At 44.8% G+C, this 27,070-nt stretch overlaps 8 protein-coding genes across 8 annotated transcripts; 2 read left to right on the top strand and 6 right to left on the bottom strand.

Moving 5' to 3' along the window:
• Positions 1 to 2,044: 2,044 nt before the first annotated feature.
• On the bottom strand, positions 2,045 to 3,500 carry AOL_s00188g255 (uncharacterized protein; the record flags this gene model as incomplete). Its single annotated transcript, XM_011128503.1, has 2 exons — positions 2,045 to 3,102; positions 3,215 to 3,500. 2 exons carry the CDS (start codon positions 3,498 to 3,500, stop codon positions 2,045 to 2,047), a joined length of 1,344 nt encoding a protein of 447 aa, XP_011126805.1.
• Positions 3,501 to 7,197: 3,697 nt separating this feature from the next.
• AOL_s00188g254 (uncharacterized protein) lies at positions 7,198 to 8,573 on the bottom strand (the record flags this gene model as incomplete). The annotated part of the gene is made up of 2 exons (XM_011128502.1): positions 7,198 to 8,246; positions 8,333 to 8,573. The coding sequence occupies 2 exons, from the start codon at positions 8,571 to 8,573 to the stop codon at positions 7,198 to 7,200; spliced, it is 1,290 nt and encodes a 429-aa protein (XP_011126804.1).
• A 2,682-nt stretch (positions 8,574 to 11,255) lies between these two features.
• AOL_s00188g253 (uncharacterized protein) lies at positions 11,256 to 15,032 on the top strand (the record flags this gene model as incomplete). Its single annotated transcript, XM_011128501.1, has 3 exons — positions 11,256 to 11,265; positions 11,337 to 14,858; positions 14,923 to 15,032. The coding sequence occupies 3 exons, from the start codon at positions 11,256 to 11,258 to the stop codon at positions 15,030 to 15,032; spliced, it is 3,642 nt and encodes a 1,213-aa protein (XP_011126803.1).
• A 570-nt stretch (positions 15,033 to 15,602) lies between these two features.
• On the bottom strand, positions 15,603 to 17,537 carry AOL_s00188g252 (uncharacterized protein; the record flags this gene model as incomplete). Its single annotated transcript, XM_011128500.1, has 1 exon — positions 15,603 to 17,537. One exon carries the CDS (start codon positions 17,535 to 17,537, stop codon positions 15,603 to 15,605), a length of 1,935 nt encoding a protein of 644 aa, XP_011126802.1.
• A 1,239-nt stretch (positions 17,538 to 18,776) lies between these two features.
• Positions 18,777 to 19,383, bottom strand: AOL_s00188g251 (uncharacterized protein; the record flags this gene model as incomplete). Its single annotated transcript, XM_011128499.1, has 2 exons — positions 18,777 to 19,241; positions 19,327 to 19,383. The coding sequence occupies 2 exons, from the start codon at positions 19,381 to 19,383 to the stop codon at positions 18,777 to 18,779; spliced, it is 522 nt and encodes a 173-aa protein (XP_011126801.1).
• Positions 19,384 to 21,228: 1,845 nt separating this feature from the next.
• On the bottom strand, positions 21,229 to 21,528 carry AOL_s00188g250 (uncharacterized protein; the record flags this gene model as incomplete). Its single annotated transcript, XM_011128498.1, has 1 exon — positions 21,229 to 21,528. The coding sequence occupies one exon, from the start codon at positions 21,526 to 21,528 to the stop codon at positions 21,229 to 21,231; it is 300 nt and encodes a 99-aa protein (XP_011126800.1).
• A 682-nt stretch (positions 21,529 to 22,210) lies between these two features.
• AOL_s00188g249 (uncharacterized protein) lies at positions 22,211 to 23,263 on the top strand (the record flags this gene model as incomplete). The annotated part of the gene is made up of 1 exon (XM_011128497.1): positions 22,211 to 23,263. The coding sequence occupies one exon, from the start codon at positions 22,211 to 22,213 to the stop codon at positions 23,261 to 23,263; it is 1,053 nt and encodes a 350-aa protein (XP_011126799.1).
• A 1,324-nt stretch (positions 23,264 to 24,587) lies between these two features.
• Positions 24,588 to 26,091, bottom strand: AOL_s00188g248 (uncharacterized protein; the record flags this gene model as incomplete). The annotated part of the gene is made up of 3 exons (XM_011128496.1): positions 24,588 to 25,565; positions 25,648 to 25,941; positions 26,008 to 26,091. The coding sequence occupies 3 exons, from the start codon at positions 26,089 to 26,091 to the stop codon at positions 24,588 to 24,590; spliced, it is 1,356 nt and encodes a 451-aa protein (XP_011126798.1).
• Positions 26,092 to 27,070: the final 979 nt, after the last annotated feature.

The following is a 27,070-nucleotide window of genomic DNA, read 5'->3' as shown; positions in this document are numbered from 1 at the left end:
CAATCCTAGAAATGAGCCAAGATCGCCTTGGCCTCGTTTAAGCTCGAATTATGGGCTATCGGATTCCATTTCTGTCGGTATGGCACTGGCGAATCATATGAAATTATGATCGATCGCGAGTTGCAATTGGTGCTCGCCAATTCCAACAACACAAAGGTGTAGGATCTGCCAACCGAATCCTGATCCTGAAGGCGCCAATCCAAATCCTGGTAGGACTACACGACCAGATCTCCCGTGGCTAATACGTCGCCACCCTCAATCATGCATATCTTATCCATATGACACTTCTAATCAAATTATCTACAAAGGCACATACAGTACGGCCGATTGTATACTTCCTCGAGTTTCTAGCATCAATCTACGAAACAATTGGCTGTATAAATGTAGTTCTTAGAACTGTTTTCTTTTTTTTTCTTTTCTTTTCCTTTTTTTTATGCACCCGCGCGCGATAAGTGGTAGATAATAGAAATACAAATGTCTCAACTATATACAGTTGTAGATAACATGAAAGCTTATGAGGTGTCCGTACTCATACCTTGACACATTCTAGCGCAAGGGTTGAATTGCACTGTGAACGCCGGCGGTCTGGAGTCGAGAGAACGTTTCCTTTTCAGATGCAACAATGTGTGTGACTTGGCATCGTGTGCCATGTGGCGCACTCGCACTGTATGATTTTGGTGGCAGTTCACGGCTATAGACTGACTGACCAAGCGTAGTGGCTAGTATGGTCTCCTATGTCCCGACAAATAAACAATTTCAAGTTTGAAAAAAGGTTGTTGACACTTTGTCTCGTCGCTAAGCTGCTCAGCTATGAATTGTATACGGGTATATGCTCCAACCAGAACTGATACAGAAATAAAAGTTGGTAGAGCTGCAATAATCCGGTAGATGGTATGGATATTTACATTTATATTTATAGTATGCTTCAATATACCGATAATGGGGTAACGTTACTGGGTGCTGACGAACTTAAGTATTCATGGTCCCCTCCGGCCGTATAAAAACCTTTTTCTCTCAGATCTAAAAGCCAAAACCCGAGACACCATAGCCACAGGCCCTCTTCATATATTATATGAATCAAAGAATGAAGTTTTATCACAGGCCTTTGGAGAACTATCTTAATAGTGCATCAGATTGTGGATTCTAAGGCAAAAACCAGCTCTTTTTAACTTTAAATTGAGCGATAATCCATTGAACTATACTATCGTTCGCGACATTTATATTGCAATGTCGTTGGGGTGGATCCGACCAATAGCACCGAGCCTCCGAGGAGAGCCGAGGTGTCCCGACGGATCCGGTTGTACGCAAGAAGTGCCTACGTTCAAGGGCGACCGTAGAAGCACACGGAAGGAAAATGATTGGGGGAATCCGACTTGGCGTGAAAACCTCATTTTTTCGAAGATTGGCACGGTTAGCATTATTGTTATTTTTGTAGATGCATGCGCTGCGTAACTACTTGCGAGTACCCAACTTAAACTTGTCATGGTAATACTTTTTAAGGAATACAAATCCATAGAATTCGGGATTCATTCGTAGCAAAGGTACCTCGAAAATCAAAATCACTTAATCGACACCGTTCCGCATCGATACTGCTACATCGGATACTATGCAGAATGGTTGAGATGGATCTTAGTCCGACTGGTAAAGTTAAGGGCAATAGTGCCTCTTTTGAAATAATAGTACAGGTATCTGCCTACTTATGTACAAATTTATATTTATACAAGCGGATCTTAACGCCAAAAGCAAGTGCGAGTAAAGGAAATATAAATATCTTTTCGCCGTCGGTATCGATATCGCGCCATGAGTGCCTTGATCTATAGTGTGTTGTTCATATTTTCCGCACCAAAAGAATAAACTAGAAGAGCGAAAGGGAAAAGAAAGAAGACAAAGGAAAATAAGGGGGGAAATCGGTAAGGGAGAGATAGGAGAAGTTTGTCTTCTACATGACAGCATCAGAAAAGAAAGAAATCGTGATAAAATAGGAAAATCAAAAGACGGAAAGACGCATTCATCTGTCCAAAAGCGACTGTGTCCATGCTCATGGCTATTTTACACAACTATATTTCCGGTTTTGTTTCAAGGCCTTCTTTTTCCAAGTTTTCAATTTATACCTGGTATCCTTCAGCTCGTCCATCAGCCCCGAAATCTCTTGCTTGTGTCCCAAAATCTCTTGCTTGTGTTCCAAAATCTCTTGCTTGTGTCTATCTTCATTTTCCTTCAGAACCCTAATTATTTGATGCAATGTAGCAATATCTTCAGCGGTTCCACCTCTTGCTTCGAAGCTGGTGGTTTCTGTAACCTGATGCTCAGCGCTGATTGATTGACCTAATAGGCTGATCTTCTCGCCGGGATAGGAGGGAAAGCTAACGGATTCATTAACCTCGTTGGCCAGTGTTTCTTGTGAGCTGGGGTAGAAAGAGGGGGAGTTACTCCCAGACCGGCGCTGGAGTGAGACCGGCGTAGACGCCATTGTGGATACTACAGAAAACATTTCTTTGGCAATTCCAGCAATTCGCTTCCGCTTCCGCTTCGAACATTGAGAGCTAGTGGATACATCAGACGAAGCTGAGAAGGCCCGAGGTCTCTTTCCATTTCCAATCTTTAATTTTTGTGTAATTTGGAGACCCCCTTCTGGGGGATGAGAATATCTGGGCCCCATGGGGTTGCATTTTCTTAAGTGGAGTTTTAGATTGTCATATCTTGCGCTTTGATGTTCGCATCCTTCGTTTGGGCATTCATAAGCCCTCTTGTTGTGGTCATCCCGCATGTGGTCTTCGAGTTTCCTCCTGTTTGTGAATTTCTTGGGGCAATCCACTTCAGAATATTCTTTGCAATTATATTCCCTGGTCTTCGACTCGTAAGGTAGTTTTCTGGGAGGGCTTATTGCCGGGGAGTTTAGAGCTGATACCTCAAGCGAGGGAGAGTCCGTATCCTGAACTATAAAGGGTGGATCTTGAAGAGAGGGCGAGCTGGAAGAGAGGTCTGGTCTTCGAGAAAGGGGACCGTTATCGGTGGTGAGTGCTTTATCGTCATTTGGGGCAGGTTGGAGAAGCGGTGAGGTAGGCTGCTTAGGATCGACCTCCTGAAGGGCTGCTGATGAACCTGCCTAATACTTAGCATATATGTCTATAGAATATTTATGCGTGCTGCTTGGCCGCTTGGTGCTGTAGTTGATTAATTGATGGTAGACGTAAGATCCTCTACATATACTTACATTCAGGATACTTCACGGGGATAGGGACTAAGTTGTCAAAGGCATATAAAAACGCCCCAGGTACGTCATGGTTGATGTCAGAGGGGAAAGCCCCGACCTCGACCTCGATCTCTCCCCAGCAAGCATCGACATCATCCATGCTAGTGAAGCTACTGAACATCGATGACGGCGACATTGGGGTTTGGGTCAAGGTAATTTCAGAATCAATGGATTGTTTCACTCCAACGTGTTTGTTGTAGATGGAAGGTAACGGGCAGCCTTGATCCATGTTTACAGCGAGGGCCATGACATGGGTTTCACGTGTTTGCCTGCGAGGGGTATGAAGATAGTATATGTATATAAGTAGATATGGATAAAGCTTTAAAGTACAACAGGATGGATTAAGGTAGATAAGTATGTATTGGTATGTTGTGAGGCAGGCTCGTATCGGTATACTAGATGGCTATCATATAGTGAAAGTATGATAAGAGAATGGGCTTAGAGGGTATGGGGATATGGGACAACTCCTTCCTTTATGTTCTTAAGTGGATGATTACCTAAGTTACACAGTGAATGGGGAGGCAGGTCTTCTGGTCGGAGTTTGAGTATGCCTTGATGGCTTACGGCCCCGTTTAGGGTGGACTATTGACTCGGACTTTGTCCTGAGGAGCCGTGTCCATCCTCCGTGTATCTAACCGACCTGGCCTGGATGGGCATGGGGTCGGAGAGCCTTGGAACTCCGACCCTTGGAGTGCATCTTAGGGTTCTTGGACTCGTCCTCCTAAGATAGGGCCTGGTCTGAGCCCGAAGATTATAAGAACCATTGGTAGCACTATTGTGCTTTTGCTGTCCTGGACCTTGCCTTAGACTGTGTGAAAAGAGGGGAGGAAGAAGAAGCGAGGAAGAAAGAATACTCGAAGAACGAGAAAATGCCAAGCAAACCGAAAAAGAAAGAGTGCGAGAACAGGAGCAACTGCGAAGACAGAACGCGAATGTTAAAAGGTCGTGAGTGGTCCACGAACAGATCGAAGTGGCCGTAAGTTGACCTAGGGCAGTTGAGGAGTCTGGCGACGAGATAAGGATAGCACGATAGTCCTCTACAAACTTGCGGCCAACGAGTGTCTGAAGCGACACAGTTTGGTTAGTTACGAGACTGATCTCGAGGTTAGTGCTATGCTAGTATAGCTGGCCACAACACAATTCTGGGGGAAAAGCCTAGATATATATATCTTTTGAAGAGTCACGTGATTGTGTGTTGCCCGATTTTTGGTCGACAAGGAAGTCGTTCTGCAGATTTGGTGGAGGAACGGACCCTGCAGGGTTTGAGCACCTAGGATTGTAGAATAGCTCCAACCGAGGAAAGGAACCCAAACTACAGTGGGGTGTAGAATTTTACCTGCACCCAATCCAGGATATCTTCAGGCGCAGGCGTCTTCTAAGGCTGAGTTTCTCCTGCGAAATGACCCCATTGACAAGAAGACCTCCTGTCTGCCTCGCGCAAGTCTACCAAGTTTTGATATCCTGTCTTGGCTAGTTAGGCGGTTCACAAGCTGAGGCTATGTCGCAGAACAGTTTGGGGACCCTAATTAGGAAGTAACAGGTCTACAGGCGGACAGCGGTTGTATCCTGGAAGATCGTCAAGGCTAAGCTATGCGGGTACGCATGCCTCCACGTTCTCAGAAAATATGTAATAGCGTCCGGCTTTGCAAAGTGTAATCCTCCGGCATTTTGACCTACAAGAATGTGGAAAGCAAGATCTGAACAGCCTTGGGATCCTCAATTTGACCAACCAAGCTATTTTATGGATGCAGGACTAACGTAACGTTACTAATGCATTTCGTAGATATTCCTCAAATCCGCATCAGCAAAATCAGAAAACAGGCGAGCCCTACAGTCGTATTTGTTCAAGGTGTAAATCCTGAGCCAGCGACACATTCCGATTAGACTAGTGGTTCCTTATGATCCTAGGGAAAATGAGGCTTCGCTAAAGCTGCAGGCAGAATTCAGAGCGCTCAGGACCAGAACCGGCACCGCACCCAGCTAACTTTCTAGAAACATTGAAAATCTCTTCAATGCAATCCTTCGATAACCAGTTGCAACGTTGGTCCTTTCGTGAGCTTATCGATGACTTCCTCCCCAGTCTCTGCTCCGTTTATCATGGGGCAGTGTTTGGGTCGTTTATAGTTTTTCTTCAATATTAGATGTCCCAATGGATCCTCCGGCTGGATCATAGACCCGAATCAAACTCTGACCATCATTATCGCCGCGCGTGTCAGGCTGACTGAGATAAACAAGAGACGCCGTTGTAGAGTTGATTGGTGGTGGAAGGCCAAGAGAAAGTCTTAAACCAGGTGTCCGTCAAAAATCCGAGGAAGCGCATATCGAAAAAAGGATGCTACCGCTTCCTTTGTAATATATGAGGACGGGACCAGACAGGACCTTATTTGGCGATCTTATGGATTATATCGATTAAATTGTGGGGAGAAGCCTTGTGCATGCCAGGTCTTCGGTGGGAAGTTTTAGCCTAAACTAACACAGGGACTGTGTTGAGCTGTGGTATTTATAGCATAGACGAGCTATTGAATTCACTAGCCACTGTACTCAATGGCGTGGCTGGTAATAGCCACAATATAAGTTCAACATTAATATTATGCTATGCGTATGCATCTGCATGCAAGTTAACATGCAAAATGCCACAATTGAAGTGAAAGATTCGTAGATCTTATATATGAAAATTCATCGAATCTCTAAAATAATCGACGATTCCGCGCGCGTGCCTACAGTACACGTCGCGTAGTCTCAGTAATCCACTCACGGGCTAACAACGCTAGAATGTCACTATATATTACTACTTAACACGACTCTCCCTTGAATGGCCAGCCTGTTAGATGACTAACCAACAAGTGGAACTACAAACGATATCTATAATAAGCTATATAAGGGAGTGCTATCGATAGTAGATAAGAAGTAATCAATCAAACTTGGAAGTCTTGACGAATTCGAAGACACGACGTAAGAAAAAAAAGGATGTCGAAACGATCTCAATGTCTACGGAGTTTAGTGATGGGTAGTTTTTTTTGTAAAAAAAAATTTCTATACTATCATACCTATATATATCCAGATATTTTTGGATGTACATGAGTAGTTCTATCTGCATGTATAGTATGGAAAAGACAAGACTCGAAGATGTAACAGGCGATATATGATCCTCCTATTACACCCCGCCTCCAAGTACCCCCGCATGCTATTCCACTCTAAACCTTTCACCCGCCCCTTTTCCTCATCCCGCCCCTTTCCAGGTCTGGGTTCGAGACGACCCCCCCTCCCCCTCCCCCCTTATTTTTCAGTTTTTTTTTCTTTTTTTTTTAACAAAAGGAGCGGAGATACAGGATGTGTACAGTAGTGAATGGTTAGAAACCCAAAATATCAATACAAAGAATGTAGAGAGCAAAGAAGCGCGTGCAGGCAGTGATCTATGCGAAATGAGACAAAATGATAGGTAATGCCGAAAACAAGTGCAAGAACATTCCGAAAAGGGTTAGAAAACCAACTTTTGTCGCTTCGTCGCTGGTGTTGATACGGCAAAAAGAGTTGAAGACATCAATCGCGATATGCATATACGCCATCAAACTCGTAGAACAAAAAGAAAATACAAAAGAAGGACAAGATAGTTATGATGATCTATTTGTTACAAAGTAAAAAAGAACGGTCATGTTTTATGGAGTGATAAGACGAAAAGAAAGCGTATACATGTGAAGATTGGATGTTGTTTGTTGAGGGATAGAATCTATGTCACGGGAGCTCTAATCAAATATTGAGATGGTGGAAAAAGGAGAGAAAATGTGAAGAAGAAGAAGAAGAAGAAGAAGAAGAAGCAGAAGAAGAAGAAGAAGAAGAAGAAGAAGAAGAAGAAGAAGAAGAAGAAGAAGAAGAAGAAGGAGGACGACGACGACGAGGACGAGGAGAACAAGGAAGAGAACGACGACGACGACGAGAGGTTGCTCTCAATCATCGGGTGTATGCGGAGCTGTCAGCAGTTGTTTAGTAAAACTGAAGCTACGGTTTTGTGCCCTCGCCTTATCCCTCCATGTGTCTGAATCAAATTGAGCATCCTCCAGGTTCTTTTGGAGCAGGCTTATTTCAAGCCTAGCATCATCGAGCTCCTTCTCTAGTCTCGCTATTTTGGCAACGGATGATTGCTCTGATAGACTAGGGTTTTCGATCCCAAGGGAAGGTGAACTGTCGATGTCCGATTCCGTGATATTGATGGTCCCTTGTGAGCTAGTACAAAGTATGGGCGGCTTAGCCATCGGCTCAAGTGGTAAGTCCACTGGTGTCGGTGTAGCTGGCAAGGGTTCGACATTCTGAGCATATCTTCGACGCTTCGACGCTGACTGTTCCGGATTATCGAGCATATCGTGGGGGGTCAAGGCATCCACAGTTCTTTTCTCGGCGGCTCTGGATTTGATTTTAAGGTCGCATCTTTTTATATGAGATAATAGATTGTCTTCTCTGGAGCACTTGTGTTGACATTTTTCAAAATTTGGGCACTCTAAGTATTTTTCAATCCCGTGCACCTCCTTCAAATGTCCCTCAAATACCTTCCGGTTTGTGAACTCTGTTTGAACACATGGACCAGTTGGAGCATTTTCGTGATCCGTACATTTATAAATCTTTCTGGGAGCTTTAGGAGCTTTAGGAGTCCTAGAGGCCTTGGATCTAAGAGTAAGTGGCTGCGTTGGAGTATCGGTGGCCAGTGAGCCCGGAGTCGACTGTTGGGTTCCAATCGAGTCCGTAGTAACAATAGTGGGCTTATTAACAGAAGTTATGGTTGTCTCATCCCCAGCGCTAGCCCCACCCAAAAAAAATCCCTGGGCGGAATTTATGGGTGGTTCTAAGTTGTGAGGAGTCTGTCTATAAGTATTTTCGGTCGCTGCTGTATAAGAAGTCGAACCAAACGGGAGAGGCTGCTCAGTAGTGGAGAGTAGGCCGCTTTCGAATTCATTAACTGGAACATCGATAGCTGGGATGTTCTGATCTGTGGCTAACGGTTCTGAGACGTCATTCAGCAGCCGTGTATGATACAATGGCGCGAGATGTTGGTGTGGATCTTGATTGGCAAGATTTGGGTATAATTACCTTGTTCAGAACTATTGATAGGTGGGAAATTCGAAAAAGATTGGTCGGTAAATAGACCCGAAGGACTCCAAGGCGCGTCTGTGTCGCTAGGGGAATTATAAGAGCTCGGAGGAAACTTGGATTGGACTTTATCGTTGATTTCGTAAGGGTTGTGGCTCAGGTCAAGATAAAGAATATCAGAGCTACTGTCGGACAAACAGGGATTATCATTTCTGACTAAAGCTTCTCGATTCTCCTCCATAGCAAAATCCGATTGTCGATAATTATGCATATTAAAGTAAGGGTATAAGATATATTAAAAGAGGGAGGTATTATAAGATTAAGTTGTTAAGTTGAGTTGAGTAGTGTTCAAAGGAGTGTAGCGGGGGTAAAACAATAAGGTTGTGAATAGCATATATTCGATAAGAGAGTGAAGATGTCGACTACGTGCAAGTAAGTACTTAAGCAAGTAAGTACCTACCTAAAGTACTTGCCGTAAGGGAAACTGAGGGTTTTCTGGGGCGGAAATTCCGTCTTAAGTTCGCTTTTTGGGCAATTAAGAGGTCTTAATTAACTGCTGGATAAAGCGTCTTAAGATCTAAAAGCGACTCCGAAAACCCATCAAAATCCCCGTCCGGAGGAAGTATAAGGTAAGTAGTTACTACTAAGTAGGTACTTAGCAAGTAGTAGTATACGGGAGGGTGTATTCAAGGAAGGAAAAAAACGAAGGTGGGCGGCGCCCAATGAACGGTATTTATATTTAAATATTTACAAAAGGGAGCAGCCTTGACATGGCTAGGTGTATATCTTTTAATTGTACAAAATCTTAATCCCATTCAAACCTAAACTATGCCCAAATCATTCACAGGCCGGATGGAAAGATCCCCATCCTTATAAGTAAAGGTCAAAACTGTGCAGCTGTGCCATGCCCAACCTTGAACGGCGCGGCCTTAAACTAGTGAGCAGGTCCGCTTGACCTAACAACACATGTCGGGCATTACCTGACCTAAGGAGGCATCCATCGAGGTAGCTAGGACAAAATTTCTGCCATCGATGTCGTGGTCTTCTTTTTCTGAAACGAAAAAAAGGGGAGCGATAAGAAGAGCTAAAGAATAACCCGCAGTGTGGTTCGGGCGTTCGAGGTCGAATCGAGGTAGTATACAGTACTCAGGAACAAGAACCCAAGAGGTTTGAGCTTGAGGCACGCTTAGATTTGGCTGGTAGAATGCAGTCTTTGTCGTTAGTCTTATAAGATACCAATATTGTATGTGCTGGTAGCAGGCTTAGGCTTTTTCATGGAAGTTAAGTCCAAGGTTCAGTATTTAGGCCAAGTTTGCGCAGGTCAGGCTAGGCCCATAGGCCGGTTTGATCAATCATATTGCGAGGAAAAACCTAAGCTTTCGACCCGGACGGAAAATTCGAAGCTAGAACGATTTAACCCCATAATCCTTGAATGATGTCACGATGCAAGAACCTTTCAAGGCAGAAAGTTTGGCTAATTGCCCGAGTAAATGGTCGTATACCTCGTTAGGAACCTAAAATACGATGTTCGCAAGGCTTTGGCTGTCATGAAAATGTGTACGCGCGTCTAGGTTTTTGTCACATCGATATGCTGCCTATAGAATGAGTGCTACCTTGGAAGAAGAACGAATCCACTGAGTTCTCAATTTTTTGATCCTTTGTCGAAATGGCGATTACATTACCCCAGTTTCAAATATTGCAGATACATCAGTATTATCGATCCCAAGGAAACCTCACTTTAAAGCAGGCTAGAGCTCATCTTTCGAGATCCCGGAGTGCGTTTAGGTCAAATAATTTGAACATAGGATTGGAACTCCCATCGTCTTTTTCTCTCTCTTGGTTTTTCTTTTTTTCCTTTTTTCATTTTTTTCATTTTTTTTCAGTTCTGTTTATTTTTCTTGCAGAAGGCTGTAGCACGCAGATCAAATGCAGGGGTTTGTTAGAACCCCAAGCTGGGCGCTTCTGTGGTCATGCGTATGCATACGACCACGAGTAACGATGAAAGGCGTCTAGACGTCTTCTGGAGGGGGGGGATTGCCCGGTTTTCAGAGGTCTAGGCATATATCAGTAGCTACTGAAACTTCTTCTGAAAGTTAAGGTCTCTGTCTAATGCCGAACTTGCATTCCTGGAATATTCCTATTGCATTGCCCTACTGTGTTGCGAATTTGACCTGATGATTGACGTCGCGGTCTTTGATCTAATGCCTACGGAATCTGACGATGTTATTTCAGTAATCCCGCGAGGCTACAACCAAGGCCTTATGAAAGAAGCTTCGAAGAGGGGTAACAAGCTTGACTAGTACCTTAAATTCTGGCTTTCAAAATGTATCTTCGAATCTGCATGGGGAATACGATAATGGTCAGCGATTCTGTAACATTTTAGTGCTCATGCATGTATCATCATTGATCATAGACTAGTCTTGGGTTAACGCTTAGTAATTCTGTGGCTTCAAAGAGAGGCTCTCATACGCATGCTCTCCAGCTGGCCCATTGTGAATCTCACATGAATTGGCGTTTGTCTTACGATGAAAAACTTTGTGGCTTTGTCGTCGACATCTCCGTGCAAGGCTGGTTTTGGAGCCGAAAACTTGAAGCCTCGGAATATTAAGCCGGATTAGTTTGCAAGCAGATGTTGTATTGTTGTTGTCGTGTGTTGTGCTATTTTTAATTATCACGTGACTAACTTAGTCATCAATATTGGTATCAGGGCAAATTGTAGGCGAGCACGATAAAAACACCATCATCGCGACGACACATCGTAATCACCATCACACGACCCATCGACTTCCATTTGGCCGTCGGTACACATCACCAATCCTTCTCATTTTGATCCTTGTGCGATCAGGAAGATCGTTGAAGTACTAATAATCTCCTTCAGGGGCGCCGTACCCGTCAGGTCGCGCGTCGACACAACCTCCCAATCATGTCGGATAGTAAGTTGACGACCACCCGCCTCCTGAATCAACGTATTGTTCTCTGCTAACTCTGGATAACCGTCATACAGGTGATTTCGACCAAGTTAAGCGTCTCCAGCAGGAGCGTAATGCTACGAAAATAGGTTCAAAGCGCGCTCTCGATGCCTCCACTCAGCGTAAAGATTTCTCAACCAAGGCTTCCCTTACAGACAACTTCGATAAAGATCTCTATGGCGACTCCAATGGCGATCGATATGAAGGTTACAGCCGGGAAGTCGTCGATGAGGATGAAGAAATGTCGGATGCTCAAGGGGGGCGTTTAGTCGGGCAGTATACCGCCACGAAAGAGATGATGAATGAATTTGTTCGTGATGACGAAGACCCGTTAGCTGGAAGAACAGAGGGCAGCAGAATCATGGATCGCGAGACAGATTACCAAAAACGACGGTTTAATCGAGGACCTCTTACACCAACTCGTGCTGATGCTTTCGCGAATAACCGACAAGACGGTGGCGAGGATGGAGGACGCAGCTACCGCGAAATTATGGCTGAAAACGATTTTGAACGTGAAAAGGCTCGAGTTATGAAAGCTATTGAAGATAAGCAGAGGGATGGCGAAGGAACCGATGCCGATGAACATCAAGCTACGCTTTCCAGCAAGGATGCCGACGCGAGTGCGGATAAGGAAAACGCCCCCGAAGGCAGACGGAGGAAGAGAAGGTGGGATGTCTCGACGACGGATTCTGCAAGTACAGCTACTGAGACTAAAGCAGAGGAACCCAAGAAACGTTCACGATGGGATGAGACGCCTGCGCCTGTTGCTCCTGGAGATGCTCCGAAGCGGTCGAGATGGGATCAAGCACCCTCTCTTGCTCAAGCTACTCCGGTTGGCAACCAGGGCCTTGTGACTCCGATGCACCCATCCTCAGCCCCGGCTGCCCCGGTCGTTCCATTCGGCGTCGACTATGGCCGCAATGCCCCACTCTCTGACGAAGAGCTCGATGCTATGCTTCCCAAGGAAGGCTACAAAATCCTCGAACCGCCAGCAGGGTATATGCCTATTCGTACCCCAGCCCGGAAGTTGCTAGCTACTCCAGCACCTATCGCTTCTGCTTCGGGTGTTGGTGGTTTCATGATGCAAGATCCTGAAAATGCTAAACTTTTAGGCAAGCAGCTTCCTACTGATATTCCTGGCGTCGGTGACCTCCAGTTTTTCAAACCAGAGGATATGGCCTATTTCGGAAAACTAGTCGAGGGTGGCGACGAGAATGCGATGTCAGTGGACGAACTCAAGGAGCGTAAAATCATGCGCCTCCTCCTCAAGGTCAAGAACGGAACGCCTCCCATGAGAAAGACTGCTCTACGTCAGTTAACCGACAATGCGCGAGCCTTCGGTGCTGGTCCCCTTTTCAACCAAATCCTCCCGCTTCTCATGGAACGTACTCTCGAAGATCAAGAACGCCATTTGCTAGTTAAGGTGATTGACCGTATCCTCTACAAACTCGACGATCTTGTCAGGCCTTATGTTCACAAGATCCTTGTCGTCATCGAACCCCTTCTCATCGACCAGGACTACTATGCTCGTGTTGAGGGACGGGAAATTATCAGTAATCTGTCTAAAGCAGCCGGGTTAGCCCATATGATTTCGACTATGAGGCCTGATATCGATCACGTTGATGAATATGTGCGGAACACTACTGCTAGAGCATTTGCGGTTGTTGCCTCGGCGCTTGGGATCCCAGCATTACTACCCTTCCTCAGGGCTGTGTGCAGGAGCAAGAAATCATGGCAGGCTCGCCACACGGGTGTCAAGATCGTTCAACAAATACCCATCCTTATGGGTTGTGCTATCTTGCCACATTTGAAGGGATTGGTTGACTGTATTGGACCAAATCTGGAAGACGAACAGGCCAAGGTTAGAACAGTTACATCACTTGCCATTGCAGCATTGGCGGAGGCTTCTCATCCGTATGGTATCGAGAGCTTTGACACCATCTTGAATCCTTTGTGGACTGGAGCCAGGAAGCAGAGAGGCAAAGGTCTTGCTGGTTTCTTGAAGGCTGTCGGATACATCATCCCTTTGATGGACGAAGAATATGCGAATTACTATACTGTGCAAGTAATGGAGATTTTGCTGAGAGAGTTCAACTCACCAGATGAAGAAATGAAGAAAGTTGTTCTCAAGGTTGTTTCACAGTGTGCCTCGACGGACGGTGTTACCGCAGCTTACTTGAAAGAAGAAGTCTTGCCTGAATTTTTCAAGTGTTTCTGGGTTAGAAGGATGGCACTGGATAAAAGGAACTATAGACAAGTTGTCGAGACCACGGTTGATGTTTCACAGAAAGTTGGAGTCTCTGAAATTATTGAACGTGTGGTAGACCACTTGAAAGACGAAAGCGAAGCGTACCGAAAGATGACGTTAGAGACAATTGAAAAAGTCATTGCGGCTTTGGGGGCGGCGGATATTGCAGAGAGGTTGGAGGAAAGGTTAATTGATGGTGTGCTCTACGCTTTCCAGGAACAGACAGTCGAGGATGTGGTTATGTTGAACGGTTTTGGAACCGTTGTCAATGCTCTTGGTACAAGATGCAAGCCTTACCTTCCACAGATCGTGTCAACAATCCTCTGGAGACTGAACAATAAATCCTCAACCGTTCGACAGCAGTCTGCTGATTTGATTAGTCGCATTGCGATGGTTATGAAGCAGTGCGGCGAAGACGCATTGATGGGAAAACTGGGTATTGTGCTCTACGAGTACCTCGGTGAAGAGTACCCGGAAGTTTTGGGATCTATCCTCGGCGCTCTACGTTCTATCGTTACGGTCGTGGGAATCAATTCGATGCAGCCGCCAATCAAGGATCTCCTACCACGTCTTACGCCAATTCTCCGAAATCGTCATGAGAAGGTCCAGGAGAACACTATCGATCTAGTCGGACGTATCGCAGACCGAGGACCAGAATTCGTATCCGCTCGAGAGTGGATGCGTATTTGTTTCGAATTGCTTGATATGTTGAAGGCGCACAAGAAGGGCATTCGCCGTGCGGCCAACAATACATTCGGTTTCATTGCCAAGGCTATCGGTCCACAGGATGTTCTCGCCACGCTACTCAACAACTTGAGGGTTCAAGAGCGTCAGTCTCGCGTTTGTACCGCCGTCGCCATTGGTATTGTTGCCGAAACCTGTGCGCCGTTTACCGTCCTTCCGGCTCTGATGAACGAATACAGAGTTCCGGAACTGAATGTACAGAATGGTGTTTTGAAGAGTTTGAGTTTCCTGTTCGAGTATATTGGAGAGATGGCGAAGGATTACGTTTATGCAGTGACACCACTCCTCGAGGATGCATTGATCGATCGTGATCAGGTGCACAGACAGACTGCAGCTAGCGTGGTCAAGCACGTGGCTTTAGGTGTGGTGGGACTCGGGTGTGAGGATGCAATGATGCACTTGTTGAATCTCTTGTATCCGAACTTGTTCGAGACATCGCCTCACGTTATCGATCGTATAATTGAAGCTATAGATGCGATTAGGATGGCGATTGGACCTGGATTAGTTATGAATTATGTATGGGCAGGATTATTCCACCCAGCGAGGAAGGTTAGGACACCATACTGTAAGTCCCCTCTTCGCCACTCACTATTAATTTTCGCAACAAACGCTAACTATCTTCGAAACAGGGCGACTATACAATAATGCGTATGTTCAGTCCGCCGACAGCATGGTTCCATTCTATCCCAACCTCGATGAAGAGAAGCTTCAGAGGCATGAACTTTACATTCTGGTCTAATGCAAGCAATTGCTCTTTACGTCTATCTTTTACAACTTTTTTTTTTTTTTTTTACGTCTTCCGTCCTTTCCCCTTCTGCTGTACACTTTTTCTCCCCCTGTTACCGGTTCGTAATACCTGCCTATCAAACCGACAAATACTCTGCGGTTAAAGGTGTTTACTTTGTTCTCAAAAAAATTGCTTTCCCTCCCCCTTCTTGCCAAATCCCCCCTAGCTCTTGCTGCGTTCATCACGCTTTATTATTATCGATATGCATTTCATGGAAAGAGACAAAAAAAGGCGACTCTGCATCTGTATTATTAGGATACGGCGGTGAGATGAATCTAATATTCAAATTTTGAGCATTAATTGATTAAGTGATGGTTAACAGCGGTATGCTGCTAACAACCAGAATTGGATTTCAAGTCCTATCCTCGTCATTATCCAAAGTAATTAAAAAAAAAACGCCGGAAGATAATCCAAGTACACCCCATGAATTCCCGAAAGGTGATCAGTCTCTCCGAGCACCTGTTACCCCGCTAAATTGGTGCATGGCTCAAAATCAAATGTGCATGTAACATTTTTTACTCATCAATCGTTATAAACAGCCCAAGAACTTGGCGCCATACGCATCCAATCTTGCGTTCTAAGTCCATCATAACACGGATCCCTAGCAAGAGCCAACCTATTGTTCGTCTCCTTTTCAATTCTTTGCTGCCACACCGAATGGTTTTTCGAAGAACGTAACTGACGAAACAAATTCCAATATACCCCCGTCAGGTAAACAACATCTTGAACACAATATTCTAAGATATCAGGTCGAACAGGTCTATCATGAAAAGCGCATATCCCATCTGACGGTGCCAAAAGAGTCTCGCCGATTTCTCTAAAACGCTTCCACCGATCCATCTGTGCTGGCGAAAGTACACGCGACTGATCTAGAGCGGTGTCTAGGCTTTTCAGGTATCTTCTATCACGTTGTTGAGTTAATGCGAGTTCTATTAATTGTAGATCGATGACGCCACGTAAATAGACATCGAATTTATTGAAGATTGCATCGTTGGCGTTTCGACAGTCGAACATGATTAGACAAATTTGGGGGTCTTCAAGGATTTTTTTCAGAGTTGTGTCCCTAAACGTTGAACCGGGTGTAATGAATGCTTCTACTCCCAATGTGTGGATATCTACTACATAAGTAATCCCTCTAGCTGAGAGGTAGATTGTAATCAGGGCGACCGTTCCATATCGAGAGAGTTTATAGCCTTTGACACCTAAGCAAATCGATGGTAGTTTTGGAACTCTTGCGGGGACATTACAGATGATATCCACGAGGTTGCCAACCTGGGAAGGCTGGCAGATCCAGAAGTGGGGTGTATATCCAACGTTATCAGGGAAGAAAGAAGCTTGAGTTGATGTTGTTGGACTGTTTGTGCTTCGTCCCGCTTCTGACTGCTGTGGTGATACTTCCATTGGGTTTGAAACACTGCCCGCAGATTTCTCATTGCCAGGGGTCGAAACAGTGGAGTTGGTGGTTTGAGCACTGGCTATGTTTTGAGTGTTGGCGGGGTGAGATGAGGCGGACGGCGAAGCGAGGGGTGGGCTCAAAATTCCGGGCGTTAGACCTGGCGGTGCATTTGCTATCGGTTGAACGGCTGGCTGGAGAGGGATAGTTTGGTGAACCGGGGTGACCGGTGTAAATGGTAGGTCAGGATCATCTTCCGGAGATTGCTGAAAGTGCGTGCTAGGTATGCTTGTGTCTAGGGGTGCTAGTTGCCTAAACTGCGGCCTATGGGCTGATGGCGGCCCGTAATACGGCGTACGCGTATATGGCGGTTGAGATTGAGTCCTAGATACGGGTGTATGACTGGATGGTGGCGTATGGTGTGGCACATATGACGGCGCAGATGCAGGCGCAAATGATGGGTTATGAATGGATGGAAGCCCTGAGTATGGTATCCGGTTGGATGGTGACTGACGTTGAGTCCCAAATGACGGCGAATCAGCTTGCCGAGGCTCAATTGGAGGTTGAGGTGGTGACATATCGTCGGATGGCTGCCCAGATGGTAGTTCAGGTGATTGCCAGCTGGGTGGGAGCCCGGAAGAGGGCCCTGATGGCGATATGTCATCGGATAGCTGACTAGAAGATAGTTCAGGTGAGAAACCCGGTGGGAGCCCAGGTGGAGGCCCGGAAAAAAGTCCATAGACGTCTGGGGGCCCAGATGACGTCCTCCTAATAGGCGACCCACATACTGGCCTATCTGGAGGGTCAGATGACGGCCTTTCGTAAGGTCGCGGTTCATATGGCTGTTCGGACAGTTGCTCAGAGTCTTGGTCAGACTGCTGCTCAGACTGCTGGCCGAATTCTGACTCGGACTGTTCTTCAGATGGCTGCTCGAATGGATGTAGTTGATCATTTGGCGATACTGGTTGTGCTGAAGACCGTATGGCGCCGGTACCCCCAGGTTCAAAAGCTGGAGCAGAGGGTCTGAGACCAGTAGGTGAGGCATCTGAAAACCGCTTACTCATCTTCTGATTAATGTTAAAGGAAGCTATGATGCATACAAATTCTTACTATTGGGATCGAATTCGGACAAAAAACTATCGCGATGTTGATCAGGAAAGGTAAGGTTCGCGGGGTCGATTTTAGTGAAGTTTAAGAACAAGATAAATAAGATAGAAGAAAATCTCCACTCTCCACTTAATGTTACTAACTCGGGCTCTCCGCGTGCATAGACTCTTTCGAAGTATATACCTCCTTTGTTCTTATGATTTCCCTAAAGATTGGCGGATCAGCTAATGAATTTGTTGGCTGTATATCATACTGAAATTGATAATATTTCCCATCCGTCACCTCGGCATTCGGCGGTCTCGTCGGTCTCGTAACCAAGTGTGTTGGGATCTCAAAATGCAACGAATGCTTCGCTCCACCTCAGATTGAACTAATGCCGTAGCTTGGGCAAGCCAGTAGTTGGATCTGTAGGGCATTTAATGCGCACTTCGTAAATGCTTTGCCGCGTGTAGGACCCCGCCCAAAGCCGCCCATCTAATGATGGTAAGGTTTGCTGAATTCATTAAGAGACTCAGCTGGCTTTAAATTCTGCCTTGGAATGATCACAACGCGAAGTATTGTTGCATTTCTAAGCCATTTCGATTGTGTTGTTCGTGATTCCCAAGGTTTCATTGGTTGCACCCGATATGGTTGTGTAACGTGGTCAGATCCTGGTCTCGAATCACTGCCTATAGCTCTAGAGCTATAGAGCTACTCCTTGCATGTATGGGGCTATACAGCCATGTAGTAGTTACGACGTACGACTTGCGCTTTTTAGCCAGGGTAGCCTAGCTGGAATATCCACCGCCCCCTGAAAGTTTGGCGATACTCGATTTTAATATTCAGCTAGAAGAAGCTTAACTTAAGGAGAAAACTGCAGGGAAGGCCTCGAGGATCCGGAACGTTCGAACGCGAACTAGATTCAAATTCAACATCAACTCCCTCAATTAATCAAGGCTAGAAATACGGGCTAATTCGAACCCCTTCAAATACTAACTCTGCGACGAACTGATTATTAAGTCAAGATTAAGCAAAATTATGATACAAATATAAGTAGATACAAACATCATATACAAAGTACAGATCTATTTACATGTCGAAAGATATATACATATAATTCGGTAAACGGGATTTCGGCTAACTCTCGTCAGGATCTAGACTGCATTGAGTCAAGCCAGATCGAAAGTTATGTTTCCTTAAACGACGGAAGTATATTTTTAATTTCCGCGGGAGCAAATACCGCTTGCGCCAGGAGGGGCATTGATTGGGGTCTTGCAAGTCCAGCCAAGTGGGCACTGAATCGCTGGGAAGACCGAATAGTTACAAATAGGGTCTTTCTTGACGCAAAATCCGCTTTGTCCGGGCATTGGGTTCGGCGGAAGTTGGCACTGGTAACCGTCTGGACAAAGGATTGGTGGCCAGACTGAACCGTTGCATTTTTGCTGTTCCTCAGGGACACAGGTTCCGCTTTGGCCGGGCATAGGGTTCGCAGGAAGCTTGCAATTATACCCAGCTGGGCATAGGAGTGGTGGGTTGATGGATCCGTTGCATTTTATTTCGGGGGGGCTGCTATCGCGGACACAGATGCCGCTTGCACCGGGGGGAGCGTTTTGGGGGAACTGGCATGTCCAACCAGGCTCGCACAGAAGCGGTGGGAATATGGACCCATTGCATTTTTTCGCCTGTTGTGAAAGCGTTATTGTTAGCTATAGAATTTTAAAACTGGCTTTGAACTTCCACAGGGGCCTGTAATCGGGAATATCTTACAGCTGGAACCGCGGCGACCAAGGCGCTTAAAGCGGCGAAGATAACAATTCCCTTCATTTTAGTCGCTTAGTTGGGCGGATCTAGTGGAATAAGTTGGAGGAGATAGTATGCAAAACTATAAGAAACGAAGCTTTTGAAGCCTTGAAGAAGAAAAGTATTTTGTTTTTTCAATTGATCGACAGTAGCCAAGGAGATGTGGACCTGGAAGAAATTCTGGGCAATCTAGAGCATCGCAAGTAATTTATACTGCTTGACTTCCGCCTCCACGAGGTATAGTGTATTTTTGCATTCATTCCTTATTCTCATATGATCTTCACGATTGCTGTCACAATAGTTGATTGTACTGTCTTGGATCGGGTGGCGGATACAATTGCAGAAGGAGAAAAGACGAAGTAACCTTCCTATCTATATGTATCCGCTCTATGGAACGATGGTATATCCGTTATAGGGAGCTCGAGAAACGGAGACTAAATTTGCCGCCGGGCTAACAATGCGACAGACGCCAGGATACTCTAACACAAAGCACAAATGCTAGATCCTAGACAAAGTTTATAGCATGGAGATCGTAATTGACTGATCCTGAGTTTCTCTGTAGCACCGATATCAAATTGGCTTAGTGTACTCGAGCACCTAATATAGGCTTGAGATTCCAGGTTTGTCCTGAGTTACGTTGAATACTAGCATATATAGCCGATACAGAGTATTTTCTGGTTCGAGAAACAAGGCTGGCTAAGCCTGGTTGCCAAAGCATGGATTTTTAAAATCTTCTATTCTTGGAAATACGAAATTCGATAGTCAGAATCGCAAAAGGAAGGCATTTGGTACCTATTAAACGGAGGTGTCAATTTCTCCGCGTGGGTCAACGCCAGCCATGAAGTGCGGCTGAAACGCAGTTAGGACATGTGAATCAACAAACTATGCTCGAGATTTTAGACCTATTCCCCATTTAAATCTCCGATTGAACCCCAGACCATGGCCACTGTCAAAATTTAGAGTTTTGGCTTGCAGGGACTAACTTAGCATCGGCTCTTAAGTCTCAGCGAAGCAATTCACGTGTATGTTGAATCGATAGCATATGCAGGGGGTACCCACTTCCCTATTCAGGCTCGGGAATCGAGTACTACATATGGCGGGCCGCACCGCACCTTCAGCTCGCCCATTTAATAGTTACTGCAGTCTAAGGAACACATCCCGAGCTGGCTTCTGAAAAGGACGACAAAGGTTCGAGTCGAAGGATGACTTTCTTGCTAATAGTATATGCTACGATGGGTCGATAGCGTATATACAAAAGAAGAAAAAGAAACATACACCTTCAGCTACCACCAGTTTCAAGGAAGGACGTATATCGCGCCTCGCTGTGAATCTCTTTCCGTGCCAGCCACTTGTGTTGCTTAATTGGTTGAAACTGCTGAACCAGTACCGGTCTGGCTAGATCTAGCCGACGAGACCAGTCCGGTCTAGTTCATTGGAGCAGCCTCGCAACTAGGCTTTCTTGTGTTAGGTCTCAACTCGCGACTATTCGATCATTATGAACCACTTCAGTAGCAGGAATGGTGATAGGTGATCCAGAATGCGTAAAGTGGCAGAAGACAGCTGTTGAAACAGCACCTTCTATGGATAACTAGCTAAAGTACAAAGTTTTAATTAATCCGTAAGTCTTAACAAGAAAGGGCTAGAATGTTCTAAAAAGAATCGTCTCGACATGAAGTGATCTTCTGGCCTCCGTATAGTCATTTATCTCCCGTCGTAAATGTCGGTAAATCAGGTCGTATCAGTGTTCATTGTGCTCTGGTTAGAAAGTTCTAAGCAGAGTTTCTATTTCACCTCCCTTTTTCTTCCTTTAGATATCCACCTTTAGGACTTTAATTTTGCAGTTGTGAGGGTACTTCGTGGTACTCTGGACTATCCCCAAGGATTAACAAGGCTCCTTCCGATATCCAAAGGTGCAGCCCAAAGCTGGCTCATGGTGAAAAGTGTGAAGATGATGGCGAGTTTTCGGGGCCCAAGGCTCGGGAAAACAAGGTTCCCCAAACCAAGGATGGTGGCAACGATAGCATTGATGAGGAGGAATTCCCTCGTTGGCTCGCTGAAATCTTCCGGCCATATCTTGAACTGAACCGCTTTCATCAAAATAGTGCTCCCAAGTACCGTAGTAAAAATAGCGAACAAAAACTCTCGCAATCTAATTTCTCGAGGATCCATGATGTCCGGACTAGTTCTAGCTCCCGAATATACAGGAAGTCTTGAGGAGATAAGGAGGCGTTGACGCGTTTTATAGCGTAGTTTCTGGAACTTCACTAGATATATTATATGCACGATGTTAGTATATCTATCGCCACAGTTACTTATAATAATATCACGAAAATGATAAAATACCAATACCATACAGGATTTACACCTGAAAAGTCTTTGTAGGATCTCTGAAGGGCCAGATTGAAAATTTTATCTGATTGATAAAGTTGATGGAGCTGAGGGCTGACTAGGAGGTATTGACATGTATATCGGATCTCGGGCGAGTTTTCTGGACAAAGTTTGGCGGTTAAAGTTCATTCGCTTTTACGAGATTCTACGAGTCTATGACTCCGATACAATTATCCGCCTCCGAGCAATTATTGACGGGATCAGTATATATATTGGAGTGTGATGTAGCCTCTAGACATCAAAGGCTTATGATTGTTTCAGGGTTTACCGTTGTACTTGCTGAAACAAGTTTAACGAGCTAAAGACTTAATTATGCATGGACAAACTGGACTATGCATCTGCTAAACCTCGAATCTCTAACACTTAAACATTTTTAATTCGACGGCTGGCTGTACACGACAACTAGACTGGATAGGAACATATCTCACCAATTACCTAAAAAAACCTCTCTAGGAAGCTCGGGATGCAACAATCAAATGATTTTAAAGCTTCGACATCTACACCCATCACGGGGAACAACCGTCGCTTACAAAGGACGAGGCCCGTGACTGGCCGCCGCATTCTAGCCTCAAGCTCTCAACCCAATGAACCCTCGACCTGGAGAAGACTAAAATATTTCCTAGCTGGAATTCCTCAGAAAATAAGATCTATTATCTTAGATATCTTTATAAAGAGGCAGGGTTTAAGTACTAGTGTTTCAAATGAGGTCGTCCCCCGAACACCCCAAATATTTGAAACTACCACAACCAAGTCTCCTTGGAACCTTCAATCTACAGCCCCTACGATCACCCGGCGACAAGCGATCGGTAGGTTTTACATTCTACATTGCCTTGTATCCGCAAAAATACCATTTGTAGTCTGGGGATTGGAAGCACTGGCCTGTAACTTCGTCCCCACTCACTTTCGCGATCCCTTAGAAATTCTCGTTCCTCGGGAATACTTAAACGAAGCCGCTAAGATAATCGAGAACGATAAATATTCTTTCTATCGACGGATCGAAAAATTTGACCATGTCGACGATTATACATTTCCAAGGGAGGTTAGTGTCCTGGTCCGGCGAAACCTTAGGAAATGCGAGTACTTGCAAACTCCGAAAACAAATATACAGTTTCAGCCATGGCAGATAATATTAATACCTGATCATATCTTTAAATTTCGAGCGAATGCTTCCATAACACAAGGCTTTGCTCAAACTAGAAAGCTTCCGGCTCATCTCGGTTTTCGTGGTATTTTGGCGAATGTCAAGGTTCCCACCTTTTTGGGAATGTTGAATTCTATTTACGCAACTATTGATTCTCGATGCGTAGATGATGGTGATGGTGCTATGAAAGCACAACTTGAGGAGCAAGCCGAAGCTTTAATAATGTGGCGAATACGAAGAGACGAGTCTGCTGAAGTTTACCAGTCGGTCCAAGACTTGCCCGAGGACTTGCGAAGCATCAGAGACGGATTATACCCTCGAGGTCGAAAGTTTTTTGATGATAAGTACTTGGTGGCTCACGATTCCTATTTATAAAATCAATAGATGCTTGATAACTTTGGGTGCCATCCGATATCTTCCCAGGTCTAGGTATGGGGGAGGGTGCTAATGGCAAAATGATTCGGACTTGCTTCGGGTCGGGCATCATGCATCAGGTATATCAACGAAATTCATCATTGGAATTTCCTCTTGCCCTCGATCTACGTCGAGCTGCAATTTTTCGCCGATGCGTGTAGCTTCTCTTCTGGCTTTCCCACTTGAATCGTCATTTCAGTTACACTGCTATTGCGGTATCGACTACAGCTGTATAGGATCGGTATTTTGGCTCTAGGGTTACTATATATGTCTTTATGAAAATCATTTTCTGAGGTATAGCAGATGTAGTTACCGCTTTTATATTTAGGTGATAGCGAGGCCCATAAAGCTAGCTTCTTGACGGGTGCTGATTGCTTCTCTGGCCGTCTAATCGTTATTAACTATAGTACGGTGTTTTGGTACCTTGAAGCAATTCGTTGAGTTCTTATAAGTCAAAGATGCTCTATACAATATAATAAAATCAACGAAGCAATTGCTGATTCGCACCAGTGAGTCTATAAAGCGAATTCTCAAATTTCTGACACATAAATAATTATAATACTAGTACTATAGTATATCTGTTAAGCTATATCCTAGCTAAAGTCCGAGAGCTAGGTCCTATAGATACAATCGATTGGGTAACTGGCGCGATATATACATGTTTGATCTGTTACACAATTTTCGCTTTTCAGTTTAATATAAATCTCTATTTCTAATTAGAACAATGAAAAGCCGAAGAAATCTGTCTATTTCTTGTATGGGATTCGCATAGAGCAAGACCTGACAGCGGATAAATCTCAAGGGGTTAAGGTTGACGAGTAATACTAGCTTCTAATGCGACCCGAGACGTAACCTCAAGGGTTCAACTAAGCTAAAGGAATGCATCAATCCAAGTTCGAGCCTTGCGACCTGGCCTCAGAATCGAAGTTGCTGGAAATTTCCTTAAAAAATCATCCGCACTTAGAATGTTTACAATCGGGGTCGATATATATCTGCCAGAATCTTCCCCCATTTTTTCAGTGGATATTTCGAATATCTTGAAATGGTACCCAATATCATTTGGAAGAGAAAGCCCTTCGTTGATTATGATAGCCGTCAGTCTCCGTTCGCCGCCCTCAGCTGCCATTATCTGTTGGGCAGTGTAACCCCTTGCCAGCTCGTAGTCAGAATTTGTGGGGTTTTCAACACCAGGACTTGCGCCCACCACACTAAGAAATTTGAGGCAAGGGGGAATGTAGAAAGCAGGCTATTCAAGAGTCGTGTCAGATTTAGAAAGTCAATTGGGTTAAATAATGAGGAGTGGGTGGCGGGATTGACGTACTAGGGGCTCACCACAGTGAAAGGTCAGCTCTTCGAGCTTCTGCCACTCTCTGAAGTCAGGTTTAACGGTCCGGGGGCTTAAAGATCGAAGCTTCAAATGAGAGTCTCCTCGCGAGATGGCTTTTTCCCCGGTTAAAAAAGCTAACCGCTTTATGCTACCCTTGTGTTTTTCGAGGCACCTATAATCGAACTCTTCATCCTTTTGTATGATTGAGATATATAAAGATTCCAAAGGGCGCAGTTGGCTCAATGCTCTTTCAAGCATTGATATATCGCTTTTGATCTCCACAACTTGTAGGCATCTTAAGCTTACAAACTTCACAGATGTATCGCAGAGCATTGCATATGCGTCATGGCAGTATACTAGACTTAACACCTCAAGTACTTCTGGCCTAAAAATATTCGAGCATTGAAGCGACCCACAATACGGGAAAGATTCAAACTGGAGAGCTTTCAGACTGAGCTTAGTAGGTTGCATGCCGGGAGGAAAATATTCGCGGATAGTGAACAGTGTTGACAATTTGGAAAGATATTCGTCTAGAGTTAATAAATATGGAACCTTGATCTCACCGCTAAGGGCACAGATTTCGGGCGACCAAAATAGGAAGAAAATCCGTAAACATTTCAAGGTATTTGAGTTCAATCTGATCAGCTCCCAGACGGTGGAGAACTCTTTTCGAGGCAAGGATATCAGGCAGCAGAGGTATCTTAATTTGGAGGTCACTAAGATGCCGTTTTTCTCTCTGTTCTTTCTAGCATTCCTAGTCTTTCCAATTCGAACTTTCCGCGTGAGAATTGCATGGGTAATAGGGATTGTAAGATTCACCAGGTTTGGGAACTGCTTGAGAACCTCAAAAGCCAGTCCAGCGAAGGAATCGTCGAAGATTCCTTTTGCCGCGCCGCGCCTTTGTGTATAGTCAAGGCAGAATTGGGGGTTCTGAACCTATTTTCATATGACGACTTATAATTAGTTCAGCAGTCTCAAAAAGTAACCAAACACTAACCCCTTACGTTATAGATCTAACAGCATCAAAGCAAATGTTTCCCCGCCTCGCAAAGTTCCTTTTCAAATCCTTGACCGTGTATTTCGAATCTTTCCTTTTTTCCTCAAAGGCTTGAGAAGGGATGAATTTGAGAGCCTTAGGATATCGCTCTTGACCTCTAACAGATTCTAGCAAAAGTGATGAAGCGTAGGGTTTCCATTTAAAGCCACGGACATCAAATTCTATGGAAATACTTTCGTAGCGAGATTGCAATGCTAGACTATAAAATTCAAAGCATGTAAGACTGATAGACTGCTTATACTCGTTGTCTCCAAGCTGGATATAAATTAGCTTTATTTGGAAGCCGGGCAATATAGCGGGGTGGGGTGATTGCGTACGAACATAAGCGAAAACCATTCGAAGAATCTCTGGAGGCAGATTTAAGATGTTCTTTGTCCGATGTAGATCTGGACTGAATGAATCCATGACGGCGGGGTAATAGACTAGGTAGCTAGTGTTCCCGTGATATGATGTTAAGGGGTAGAGCGGGGGGAAGAGGGGGTGACTGTTTCGAATACTCTCAGTCTAGAAACTTCCTCTGAGATTAAGTCCTCGATTTTAAATGACTTGAGGATTTTTAAATATGTCGATCGAAGCTTATCATTAGATTATACCCCTGCGACCGCCTACCCATGTATCACGATATCCCTCAAGTAGTTATCGTGCAGCTGAGGTAGCTTGTTGATATGAATACTGTTTAAAAGAAATTTCCTAGGGCGACTTATTTTTAAGTTCCCTGATATATGCGGTACATGGTGGTGGCGATTGAATAGACACGCATTAAATGTACTAGATTAGAGTTTGTGAGTAACTATTATATTGATAAAAAGAGGAGTGCGAAAGCCAGTGAGCGTACTGCACAAGAACTCTTCATGCCCAATCTCGAAACTAAACTGTGAAATTAGTTCGATGAGACATAGCCTGGCCTACCTACTAATTGGGTCCGTAGTGCTAGCCTCGAGACCAGGCGCAGGGTGAGGACAGAGCCGTAGTGCATACTTACCACTAAAAATGCTCAAACTGTTCTCAGCATATGCACATATATGGCGATTACTAATATGAGCTAGTTTCTCAAGCCGTAGGAATATGGGCAGAGATAAAATATGGTAGGGATGGCACTAATCCGCGCATTTGGGCTTTCGTCAACCCTCGAGGCTTTTCTTTGCATCTAGCAACAACTAGACTACATCTAGCTATAGATTATCCCGTGGACTAGAAGTGTCGTCTATGTATAACTATGGTATCTGCAAGTAAGAAACGGGCTGGCCTACCCCTTAAAGTCACTCGACGTCATATCATTTCTTGCCTTTCAATATTGATTCTAGGCGCTACTTTGAATATAATCCCGTCGGCTAACGCATATACAATAACATATCGCTCGAACACAATCGAACGGTACAACACG

This window comes from Orbilia oligospora (genome assembly GCF_000225545.1).
Source record: "Orbilia oligospora ATCC 24927 unplaced genomic scaffold scaffold00188, whole genome shotgun sequence".
Classification (NCBI taxonomy): Eukaryota; Fungi; Ascomycota; class Orbiliomycetes; order Orbiliales; family Orbiliaceae; genus Orbilia; species Orbilia oligospora.
The sequence above is the reverse complement of the archived record's forward strand: the minus strand, read 5'-3'. Positions and strand labels throughout refer to the sequence as shown.